The following is a 13,225-nucleotide window of genomic DNA, read 5'->3' as shown; positions in this document are numbered from 1 at the left end:
GTAATAAAGTAAAAATATTTAGACAAATTTTTTTTTAAATATATATTTTAATAGTTATCAAAATCATTTATTTTAAAACTTATTGTTATAAAAGGAATTAGTAAATTAGTACAAAAGTATAATTCATTTATAAACAGTGACAATATGTAAAACCAATGACTACTTTATTTATTTATTTAGCATATGGCCCAAGACAACACCAATTACAGTAAAAATTTACAAACAAACATCTAACAAATTAATATAAGCTACTGATTCTTGAGTCGCAATCAGGAATTCTTTAGGAGTCCCTTCATAAACTGTCCTAGGGCAAACTTCTGTGATGTGTTTAACAGTTTGATTTTCACCACACTCGCAAAGGGGTGTTGGTATTTTACCCCATTTATACAGGAGATGAGTTCGTATTCTGTTTAGCGTTGACCATGTCTTTGTGGCAAGTCAAAACCCCCGACAGCTTTTGAGTAATATATGGGATTTGGTTATTCTGCTTTGTGGTCCATTCTTGATGCCAAGCATCAGTTAGGTGAAATCCTTCCTCTGTGGCAGCAATTGCTGTTTTTGATAGGTGGCTTTCTAGATTGAAGGCGACCATGATTGGTATCCTCACTATCCTCATGTATTGGTAGGTTTTGATTGTCCATAATCTTCTTGTACTCTCTTATAAGAGCGTTCATACAGCACAGGTTTGGGGGTGGTATGCTGCTCAATACTAGGAACCGTTCCACAGGAATAGACCTGATAACCCTGGCAATCATTCATGTAGTGTTAAGTTGAGCATCAATTTTATGGGCTGTTAAGCCACACTGATGCACAATATTCTGCAGCTGAGAAAACGAGGTTCAGAGAATGTGTGTGCAAAGTGGAAGCTGATGCTCCCCACGTTGTTCCACAGAGTATATAATGTTGTTTCTCACTTTCAATTTCTCTGCAGTTTTCATTAGGTGCTCCTTAAATGAAAGCGTTCTATCAAGTGTCACGCCTAGGCATTTTGGTGTCTTTTTGTGAAAGAAAAAATAGAATTTTAAGCTCCCTATTAACAAACTTGTTACGTAGATGGAAGCATGACACCTTTGTTTTACTACCATTTGGTTGGAGGCTCCACCTTCAGAAGTACCTTCCCAGTTTCTCTAGTGACAGTTTCTGTCAACAGGACCTCCTCCAGCTCTTTAAATGATCATCTACATTTTGTTATTAGCACCCAATCATCAGCGTAGCCATGCTTTTTAGATCTTGTTTCTGGCATGTCTGCAACATAGAGGCTGAAAAGGAGAGGTGCAAGTACCGACTCTTCTGGCAGGCTATTCTTTTCCTTGGTGAGCTTATATCAGATCACATGATAACTTGTAACATTTTGTCGTTCAACCTGTTATTAAGGAGGCGAGCTGTTAGTTTGCATGGGATTACACAGAAGATCTTACAAATCATGCCTTCTCTCCAGGCAGTATTGTAAGCGGCTGGCTGATAAATCAATGAATGCAGCAGAGATTTTAAGATTTCTTTGGAACCCCGTTTCAGTGTACATTGTGAGCGAGAAAACTTGGTCGGTGCAACTTCGTTTTGGCCTAAAGCCTGCTTGTTCAATCGGTATAACATCAAATATTCTCCGACAGATTCTGTTGTAGATAAGCCATTCTAGTAATTTATATGTCACTGATAGCAATGCTATAGGTCTGTAGCTCTTAGTTAATAAGATTGCTGGTTTTAAAATAAAATGGCTACTACCTTCAATTGCTTGAACTCTCTGGGTACACTACCGGTCTGTATTATATCAGTGAAGTATTGTTATCAGTGAAGAATCTGGCCACCCAAATTTTTGCATATTTTCCGCAGTTTAATTAATTCTGGATTGATACCATCGAATCCTGGAGCGACATCTTTGAGCATCGACTCAATCTCTTCAAGTATAAAAGGGTGAACATACTCAGTCTCTCTTCCCTCTCTCCTCAAGACATTTGCTTTTTGTCTCTGAATAGGAGCTCCAATTCCTAATTTTCTTAGAGTCCCCGAACGACTCAAGGTCTGAAAGTTCAGGCTTCCCATCGTTTCTGACCATATCTGTTGTCTTGCAGCATCGAGGCTATGTAGAAGCTCATCTGCCACCTCTTGATCGCTCGTCTCAAGACAAGTATCTATTTATAGATATTTTATTATTTAGACATCTTTATTACTTATAATTATGACTATCCACTACATCATGAAGAAATGAATTTAGTTTCATTTTTAGTGTGTCCTGGAATGATACTCAGGCTAAGTTACATAGTTACCCAATAAATATTTAGATATTTTTTTTACATTTTATAGTTTTTGTAAATTGTTTTACAAATTTTAAAAATTTTGTGATATAAGTAGAGAACAGAATCAAAAGATCTTACTTAGGTCAACCATCATTGTTAACCATAAAAGTTCTTGAGGATGTGAATGAGTGTCTAATTGATCTCACAGAAAATCCCTAAAAAAAGTTTGCTCACAGACTGAACTGTCTATATGGTGCTTACTTCCTACTTTTTTATCAGCACTTTAGATATTGTATTGTTAAAGGGAATTAAACAAGAATGACTATTTCAGCACGATGATGCTACCTGACATATTACTAATGAAATGACAATAATATTGTCACTTAAAAGATTTATGGTTTTCAACATCTTCAAATTTTTTGAGCACAGTTTTTCACAATATTCTCATACGCCTGAAATAAAACCATCACTAAAAATGAATTTCAAATATAAATGACCAAAGATTATAAAAATAGCGTCAAATGTGAAATGAGTAAGAGTCTACAACCAGATTAGTGAAAATTATTTTCTATCTATTGTGAAATAAAAGCAAATTATGCTCCCACTTTTTGTAATTTGAATCTCATGTTGCCAAAAAATTATATAAAATAGTATACTTTTTTGTAATTTTTTTTATTTATTTTTTTTGAGGAAATAAAATTATAAAAACTATTATTTTTTACCTGCACTTCCATTCATGAGTTTTACAATTTCCTCCACATCCAAGAGGTTCGTCAGAATGATCAATACAATCTGGAAAACCATCACAAAACTGGTGACTAGGTATACATTGACTGTCATTGCATGTGAACTGACCGCTACCAAAACAATCTGGAAATGAAAGTACATCTATTTTAGAAAAGTTTATAAAATTAGTTGTAGCAAATGTAGTTTATTCATGTATAAAATATACTATACTGTTACTGGTCAAGTATCATAAGGCTAGCCGCACAATCATGATTTTTACTTATGCAACGTTAACTTGGACAAATGATGCCTATAGATATATATAAGTCAAATGCACACTGTTTGATGTCTAACTGATTTAAATTTTTAGTCATGGAGCAGTTCAGCCTGTACATAACATTTACAACTTAACAACTGCCTACAGGTTTAAACATGTTTACAGGCTATTACCAGTTATTAGGTTATTATATATACATTGTACACTGCAATTATGTGTCAAACATTTCCTACTCAGGACTGATAATTTTAATGAAAAATTAATTTCATGTATCCAGATGTAGACTTTTATTGTATGATAAAAATTTAAAAATATTACTGTGATCAACATTGAAAACAAAAACTGTAGAATGAAATTTGCACCAAATTTGAATCAATTAACTGCAAAGAAAAGGAAATAGATCATGATATGTGTGTGTGTGTGTGTGTGTGTGTATATATATATAAGGTTCCCTTGGGAAGCCACACAATGCTTCAAATGGTTTTCCCACTCTTCATAGCAGTGTTGGAACACAGAAACAGGAATATCCTTCAGATGGTCGATTACAATTTTTTTATGTTTTCTGCTGTTCCAAAATGGTGTCCTTTTCAGTGTTTTTTTTTAAAGTTGAGTACAGGAAAATGTCACAGGGACTCAAGTCAGGTGAATAAGGTGGTTGAGGAACTACAGGATTGTTTTTTTTTGCTAAAAACTCAAGTGCAATGTGACAAGCTGCATTTTTTTGAAGCAGCATGCATTTAGTTATCTTTGATGGCTGGTCTCACTCTGGCAACACTTTTCCGCAGTCTTTCAAGAATCTCTCAGTGAACATATTGATTTACAGTCTGTCCTGTAGGCAAAAACTCCTTATGGACAATGCCATTACTATTTAAGAAACAAATTAGCATGGTTTTGATTTGGTCATTTTTGCTTTTTTGGGATGTGGTGAGTTTGAAGTGTGGTACACTACTTGCTCTGGCATTTTGTTTCTGGGTTGTACTCAAATATCAAAAATTCATCACCAGTAATAACATTTATAGAAAATCAGGTTCAGTTTCAATTCACCATAGAAGATCGCAGCACACTTTCACCCTGTTGTTTTTCTGTTCAACTGTGAGGTTTTTTGGGACCAATTTTGCACAAACTTTTTTCATGTCAAATTCATTTATCAAAATTTGATGGAGTGTGGTATAGTTCAAATTCAATTATTCTGCAATTATTTTGACATTTAATCGCTGGTCGTACCATTAAGTCTCTGATTCGTTCAACATTGTCACTTTTTGATGTTAATGGTCTGCCAGGGTATCAAAAATTATAAATATCAAAAATTCATCACCAGTAATAACATTTATAGAAAATCAGGTTCAGTTTCAATTCACCATAGAAGATCGCAGCACACTTTCACCCTGTTGTTTTTCTGTTCAACTGTGAGGTTTTTTGGGACCAATTTTGCACAAACTTTTTTCATGTCAAATTCATTTATCAAAATTTGATGGAGTGTGGTATAGTTCAAATTCAATTATTCTGCAATTATTTTGACATTTAATCGCTGGTCGTACCATTAAGTCTCTGATTCTTTCAACATTGTCACTTTTTGATGTTAATGGTCTGCCAGGGTGTGGATCGTCTGCAACTGATTCCTGGCCATCTGAAAATGCTTTAAACCACCTAAAAACTTGGGCTTGTGACAGAGCGTCATCTCCATATGCCTTTATCAATTCTGAAAAAGTTTCAGTAGCATTCTCACAGAGTTTAACACAAAACTTGGCAATACATGATAGCTACAATCCCCCTCTACAAAGCTGCAATAATGCGTTGAAATCAGTATACTGGTTTGTTTTCAATAGCAGTTAAAATTGAGTCTAGTACAGCCAATATGTCAACACAGTTAAAACAGTTTGCAGTGATTGAATTTTTAATAGTAGAAAATGTGAATCCTATGAATATTTTTTGTCATTTAAAAGCAGTTTATGGTAGTGAAACTGTTGACAGGAGTACTACAAATAGGTAGGCATTGAAATTTCGCTAATGTGAAGCTAGTAAAGAGACAATTGAGAATGCACTTCGCAGCAGATGACCAGTTTCTGTGACTGATTTCATCATCTCAAGCAAGATCTCAAAGGTAATCATTACACCACCGATGATGACGTGAAGGAAGCTGTGGCTACTTGAATCTGAGAAAGACTGCCAGAATTTTTCAGCGACAGAATGCAAAAACTTGTCACACATTGGGAAAAGAGTATCAGTGAAAAGAGTATCATTTAGTAAAGAGTATCAGTGTAAATGGGGATTATATTGAACAATAAATACTGCATTTTGTAGGTAACATATTGTATTTTTATTCATTTATTTCATTTTAATATCTCTGTTCATTCCCATGTTACGCATAAATATGCAAAATTATCAGCCAAGCCTCGTATATATGGTAGATAATTTATTGAAAAAGGAAATTTATTTCAAATGATAGTTTTAACAATATATTTTTTACAGTTATGTAGTAACATATAGTCATTTTGTATTTGACATGGATTATGTTGCGTTTATTGGTGGGATTATTTCATGGCTAATTGACTTTTAAGTATTAATTTGTATATCAAAATAGTTTACCTCATTATTACCAATTTTTTTAAATATTTTTAATACTGTAACAATATTTATTCTAAAGTAATTACCAAACATCTATTGACAGTCCCATAACTCATATTGTATCTCATAAAATTGTTCTTTGTTAATCATAATGTATCTTATAAATATATTCTTTTTTAAATGGGTACCTGCTATTAATGGATGAACCCACAAATTCTTGAGTTTTCCTTCGGTTATATTTCAAGGGTGCACACCACACGAGACAACTGAAATGTAATTCACACTGGTACAGGAGAACAAAATGTTGTGCGAAGCAACAGGTGCTACCATCTTGTACTTTTGCTCTTCTGCTATTAACTTTCTAAAACTTGCTGACCCACTCTCATTACTTATCAAGTGTCATTGTTACGGAGTTAAGTATGCCTGCTATGTCAATGTGTTTAGTACATTAAGCAGTGATTCAGTTCTTAATAGTAAAAATAGATCTACACTAATGACATTGTTGTTTAAAATCTGTTTATGGTGAGAAATTGTTCATTGAAATTTGGCACTCTGCCATCTTCACTTTTTTCAGCAATTAAAAAGATATTCATTTCATCAAGGATGATGAACTGAAGGACACAATGAAGTCATGAACTCAAGGAAAGACTACCAGCATTCTTCATTGATGGAATTAGAAAACAGATACACAGTTGGGAAAAATTGTAGCTTTAAGTAGTGATATAAGAAAAATAAATGTAAGATTTTGTAGCAAATAAAATGTACTTTTAAACCATATTTATTTCATTTGAATATCTTTTTTCATTTATGTGTTATTATGAGTAGTCATATGAACAATACATACACATTTTTCCACCCCTCACAAGTATATATGTATTTTCACATATTTATATTTTATATACACACAATTTTTATAGAATACATAATGTGTACTGAAAATTTTACTAGTAGATTAAAAAAATGTAACACCCAGGCATAATATTAATATACCAAATATGTCTGTTATTTAAAATAAATCTTACAAAGTAATCTGTGTAATATGTTTTTTTAAGGATGTTAACATTAAAAAGTAATACTCCTTCAAAAAAAGTGGTTTTTTTGTCCATTGTTAATAGTTTATTTACTATTAATTTGTTCACTGTAAGGCTAACTTGATTTCAAAAGTTATATTAGAAGAAACATTGTAAATAATGGACTTCTATTTCAATGAACATACACTATAATTTATCATTTCCTAACAATTTTTCTCAGATTTCCCTTCTTTGATGGCATGTTAATATTCTTCAACTAGTTCAGGGTGTGAAGATTTCTCTATGGATATATGTTTAAGTAGTCTCACAAAAAATGTTTCAACTGGTAAACACAATTCTAGGTCACCTTAATCATGTAGAAATGTTTTATACATGATAAGCGACTGTCCACATGGAAGCAGCAGTTAGGTTCACCCTCTTGCAGCAATATACTAAATTACTGAATAATTCTTTTCTAGGTTTTAGCATTTAGTATGGTTTCAAAAAATTGGATCTGATTATTTGCAAACATACAGCCATTTTTTTCGCAAACATACATCAATTTTCTACCAGTTAGAACTTTCATTATTTAAATCACATAGCTATCATTTTCATGTGCATATTTAATATGTGCTAATTTATAAAAAAAAACAAGCGTTTCTTCATTTATTTTATGAAATGCCTCATCCTCTTCATATAAAGATATAGCAGCTTCATGTGTTTAAAAGGAAATTAAGCTATAATCATTATACTTCATGTTTAGTTTATAAAGCAGAATTATTCATTAAGCATTAAAATATTAAATTATTTATGGATTATTAACTCTTAATATTTATTAATATTAAAGAGATTTTTATTCTGCTAACTTAAAAGTAGACCAGTTAAGACACTTACCTTTTGTACAGTTAAATTCATCAGAGGCATCCCAACAGTCAACAACCCCGTCACATCTTTTATTATTTGGCAAACAAGATAACCAGTTACCGCAATGGAAATGAGTTTTAAGATCACATTCTAAAAAGAAAGAAAGAAAGGATTTAACATAGATACAAATTGGGATGAAAATAATGCATATAAAGTATTTACAATATTGAAACTAGAGAGAATAATTGAGAGCAAGTCATAAAGATACTGGAAGCATTCAAGCATAAAAGATGCTGGAATGTGATCAATCTATTTATTTTTACTTACATTATTGAAAAAATTTCCTCTAATATGTTTAAAATTCATTTTTAATAAATGCTGTCTAAAAATTATGCAAAAAAACAGCTATCGATGAAAAGTTTAGTAAGACTTTCCCGAATGACATTAAATTATATATTACACATTATGTTAATCATAATTTATAGTGTTATGCGATGCTGGTTAAAATGCTACACATTTTTATAATTTAAAATTTAAAAAACTGCTGGTGGGCAAGTGAGTTTGTTAGAGTTTTAATAAATTTCTATGGGGTCCTGCATATGCTACATTAATATAATTTTTTATCTACGTTTTGGCGGGTTTGTGGGATTTTTTTTTATTATTAAAAAGTTAGTTTTTCTGCCATTTTGGGAGTCTTACACTTGATCTAGAAAATTGATATTTATATATTTTATGCATTTTAGTAAACCTTACAGTAGTAGGTTTAAACAAACATGATTGCTAACATCGTTATTGTGTAATGATTATTACAAAATTTTAATTTTGGTGACCATTTTGAGGGAACCCAACAGCCAAAACAATGCTTAATCAGAATTCAAAATTAAAATCTGAGACAAAAAATGTTCACATACATACTGAATTCAATAACGAAGTGTTATAGTGTTGACATAGTCTTTCAATAAACGATCTGTGAATATGGATACAACTGTTAGTTATATTTAAAAAGCCTATATATATATATTTTTTTTTTCTAAAATATAAACGTAGTAAGTACATTTACAACTATGTATTTTTGTTTTAAGTAAAATGTTTTCCATTCTGAAGTAAACACCCTTTACATGATGACAAAAATCACAACATAGCACTGCCCTTAGTTCTTCGTATTGACAAGATTTCTACCCGAAATTTTTGATGCAGCTAACCCCTGACTTGAATAAACATTATGTAATTTTTCAAATATTTCCTTAGAAATAAGTGTACAGACAGATCATGAGATCTTGTGACATAGCATGTTACTACTATACGAAATGAGTCTATTGAGAAAAAGTAACTGTAGGTGTCCATTGAACCTTTTGAAATGGGTGTGGTAGTAATGTCTCGTTGCAACAGGTTCATATGAGGGTAAAATGCTAACTGATCAGCAAAAACTATTTTAATCATGTGCACTTATCAGTCTCAATTGACTGTTACTGCTCTTCCTTTCACATCATCAAAGAAAAATGTGCTTTTTATACCATTTGATGTTACAGTACATCACTCACTCTTTCACTATGAGTGGTTATTTGTTCATGGAATTTTTTAAAATCTTTATTCAACCAATATAAATAATTTTGTTTATTTATAAAACCATTTAAATGAAACTGTGCTTCATCAGACATCTATAAGTGATTTGTAATCTCTTCATCTTTGCTTAACCCAATAATAATTCCTAATCAAACTTTACCTGATTTTCAGTGTTATAAGGTGTTAATAATGATTTCAGTTTTAAAGAGGTGTAAGTATAAATCTTAGTGCAAGATCCTTCATACACTAGTTGCAGAAATGTTTGCATAATTCTACAACAGTAGTCCAAATTTATATGCCATTCTTTTCGGCTAAAGACTGCTCAATTCTTTCCTTTCACTTCTGAAGTGAAAAAAAGTATGAAAAAACAGATGTTAATTCAATATCAATAGGAGACTGCAATACTGTAGCAGGAGGACAAGAAAGAAAATGAGTAAAGATTTATTTTGTAGATGAAAGAAATGAAGTAGGATATAGGTTTTACAGCTTGTAGCTTTACAAATTTTTCACTTTTTAGTAAAGTGAGGCTTTTAAAAATAATAAAAAAAGAAGCAGGTGAGTAAGACTAGGAGATAGAGAAAGATATCAGATAGATTGTGTAATGGTAAGGATGAAAAGTTAAAATGTGAACAAATTAGAAGAAACCTAAAAGTTTTTACAAGAAAAAAAAAATCATTTGAAAATAGATGGATTTCAGTTACAAAATAATTAAAGCAAGATAAGAGAAAAGTTAGTAGACAAAAGTAAGAATGCAGAGAAATATACTGAAACTGATGAATACAATTATAAAAAAAGCAAAATGAATAAAGCAGAAAATTTTAACAACAAACAAGAAACTAAATTATTAAAGATGCAAAACTGGTTGAAGCAGTAGTATATTGACAGAGAAAAGTATGATTATTGAAAGGGAGATATAACAGAAAGTTTGAGAAAACTTTGGGGGTAATGAAGGCAAAATGTATTACTATCAGAGATGTAGATGGAGAACCTTTTTAATGTCAAAAGAAAGAGCTAATATAATGGCAGGAATAAGTATAAGGGCTATATGAAGGAGAGAAATCTGGTGAATTATTAGAGGAGGTAAAAGAAATTGATGATTTTAGGGGAGAGTCAACAATATGACCTGAATATGAGAATACAAGCAATCTGAGAGAAGGACGACTAATTAAGCTTTATGCATTTATATACAAAAATTTATGAGACTGAAGAAAAAGAGTCTAGTAGTAGCATTTGTGTCAAAGAAAAACAACAAATAAATATATGTGGAATTATTGAACAAATAGTTTATCTTGTGCATTGTAAATACTCATAGGATGATTTATAAGCTGATGTAACATTTGGTAGTAGGTGTTATTTATTGTTTGTATAAGAATTTGATGTCATTAAATATCAGTATTTACTGATATTTAATTGTTAATATTATTTTTAAGTTGTTTAAAAAAAAAAATCAGAGGATGATCTGTCCCTATTGCTTCTAAACATATAAAAGAGGAACTGGAGGAATTGAAGGATAAATTCAAAAGTGGGAGAAAACTATAAGAGAAGAAAAATAGGGATGTTAAGAGAGCTGGTGATGACATTATTCATTGTGTTTTTGGTAGAAGTCTATAGTGAATTAGAAAAAATGCTGAATGGTATATATGGATCTGCTTTTTTTTGTGGTGAAAAACATTTTTACGTTATTATCCACAAAACAAAAATATAAAATCGAATAAAATAAAAATAAAAACATGCACTAGAAATTTAAAAACAAAATTAAAACTTAATATAAATGAAATACAGAAACAAAATATAAAAGTTAAACACAAAACATACAACTACTGTCACAGCTAACATGATGCAAAATTTAATTATAACCACTATCACAGATAAGAACTTATCTACTGTCACAGATAACTAAAATAAAAATAAAATAAATTTAACAAAGTCAGAGTAGTTTAAAAGGCTTCTTCTCAGATAACAGAAAAAATAAAAATTTTAAATGAATCCCTTACAGCAAAAAATAAAATAAAAAAATAAAACTATTAAAAAGTATCTAAAATATGAACACTTCAAAGAAATAAAAATACCTGGCCCAAAATTTCTTCCAATTTTGCCCAAAACAAATGTTCCTGAGCAATTTAAATTTGCTACGCAAGGTGGCATAACACATGCAATCCACAAAAATGTGGCGCACAATCAAGCAGAAATTGCGTTTTATGCATACTAGTGCATTGGATGGATGTGTCGCTTGGAGAGAAATTTAGTTTGAAAATAAATAATGAAATGTGATAGAAAGAAGAAATTGAGGATTTACATATTAAAATAAGAGGAATATCTTATAACGAAAATGATGAAAATTTTGTCATTTAGTTAGTAATTTACAAAGGCTGGACAAAGTAATAATGAAAACTGGAATAAATATGATGATTTCAGGTATTTCTCAAAAAAATTTCTGTTTTCTCAAAAATAAAAATCAAATAGAGATCAAAGAATTTGGAAGAAATTTTTGAAAATATTTGTGTGAAATGCAGTATATGTTTTGAACAACAGTAGCTGAGAAAAGGGAAAAAGAAAAGAATAAAAATATTTGAAACGCAGTGTTACAGAAAATTGTTAAAAGTTTGGTAATTTGAAAGTAACTGAAAGTACTGTATTTGCTGGAAAACCTGGTGGTTGAAGAAGGAGAGAAAGCATGGTTGGATGATGAGAGTGAGGAAACAGAGGAGAGTTGATAAAAGTTGGAATGTTTGGAAAAATATAGAGAGAAGTCATAGTCTTCCATGGACCGTACCGCTGACCAGTAAGTAAATTATTAATTGATTTTTTCTGCCACATCCTTTTGATTGATCTGAAATGAAATCTTTGAAAATTTTCAAATATTGGTGTGTGGTAATTTAATGTGTGTGTACTAATTTAAGAATTTGAACAATCTTGTACATAGTTGATTTCTATACAAAAGTTAATTTAAATCACATAGGTACACCAACTCTATTTCTGGAAAACTCAAAAATTTTAACACAGTCATTCAGGAGTTGTCAGTTATGTGTGTTAAGGGAAAACTGATAGAAAAGAGAAACTGATAATTTACCTCTTCTTTGAAGTCTTAGAAAGTACGATTATGATTTTTTTTTTTTTTAGTTCGTTTCATGTTACAAACTTGTTATAATATGTTATAAACTCATTATAAACTGTAAAAGTATGGAATTATATTATATACTGAATCTCACATTGAGTTTTTAAACATAATTTACTATTAAAGCCATGACTGAAGAGTCAAGGAAATAACTGAAAAAGTGTTCTGCAGTTTTTATATTTACAAAAACTAAGTTCGTAACTGTAAAAAAAAAATACATGAAGAGCATACAGTAATTTGAAAATTAGGAGTAATATTATTGATAAAATTATAAATTGATTTACCACAATCAAATTCATCTGTATTATCATAACAATTAAAATATCCATCACATCGTTTAGACAATGGTATACACAGCCTATTACTGCATTGCCATTCATCTTCAAGACACTGAGAGTCATCAACACACCTATAAACAAAAATTTCTGGTCAAAGATCATTTTACATTAATCTTTTAATTTCTAATTATTATAAATAGGTAGAAAAAGTATATCTGATTGAAAATTACTAATAAAAACTTCAGCCATGTTTTGCCACCAATGATTATAAAAGTGACAAAGAACATTTTAATTTCATAATTTTTTTTAAATTTAAATATTCATTAAAAATGTATAATTTTGAATAAATTTTAAGTTTTAAAAAATGAAGCTTATTTTTTTTTTATTGCTATGTAGTTGAGCTTTACTTAAAATACGTACCGCAGTTAACACACCTATGTACACACAAACTACCTTAGTACTGCAGTTTTCACCATGATGGTTTCTTGTTCAGTAGATCCTCCATTTAGTTTTAAAGAAGGATTTTGGCAATTTTTATTTGCAAAATTGCCAAATCATGTCTGATGCCTTTATGTTGTATCTAAACACTGTTT

The 13,225-nt window shown here is 30.6% G+C and overlaps 1 protein-coding gene across 2 annotated transcripts in view; it reads right to left on the bottom strand.

The window, feature by feature from the left end:
* Positions 1-13,225, bottom strand: part of LOC142319602 (uncharacterized) — a 294,827-nt gene that overhangs the window by 848 nt on the left and 280,754 nt on the right. For both annotated transcript variants that reach the window (XM_075357074.1, XM_075357083.1), the window contains 3 exons: positions 12,639-12,763; positions 7,707-7,826; positions 2,957-3,104 (listed from right to left, as the gene is read on the bottom strand). In XM_075357074.1, the coding sequence (XP_075213189.1) occupies positions 2,957-3,104; positions 7,707-7,826; positions 12,639-12,763 (393 nt within the window). The remainder of the gene's footprint in view (positions 1-2,956; positions 3,105-7,706; positions 7,827-12,638; positions 12,764-13,225) is intronic.

Source organism: Lycorma delicatula, chromosome 1, assembly GCF_047948215.1.
Source record: "Lycorma delicatula isolate Av1 chromosome 1, ASM4794821v1, whole genome shotgun sequence".
Lineage (NCBI taxonomy): Eukaryota > Metazoa > Arthropoda > Insecta > Hemiptera > Fulgoridae > Lycorma > Lycorma delicatula.
The sequence above is the reverse complement of the archived record's forward strand: the minus strand, read 5'-3'. Positions and strand labels throughout refer to the sequence as shown.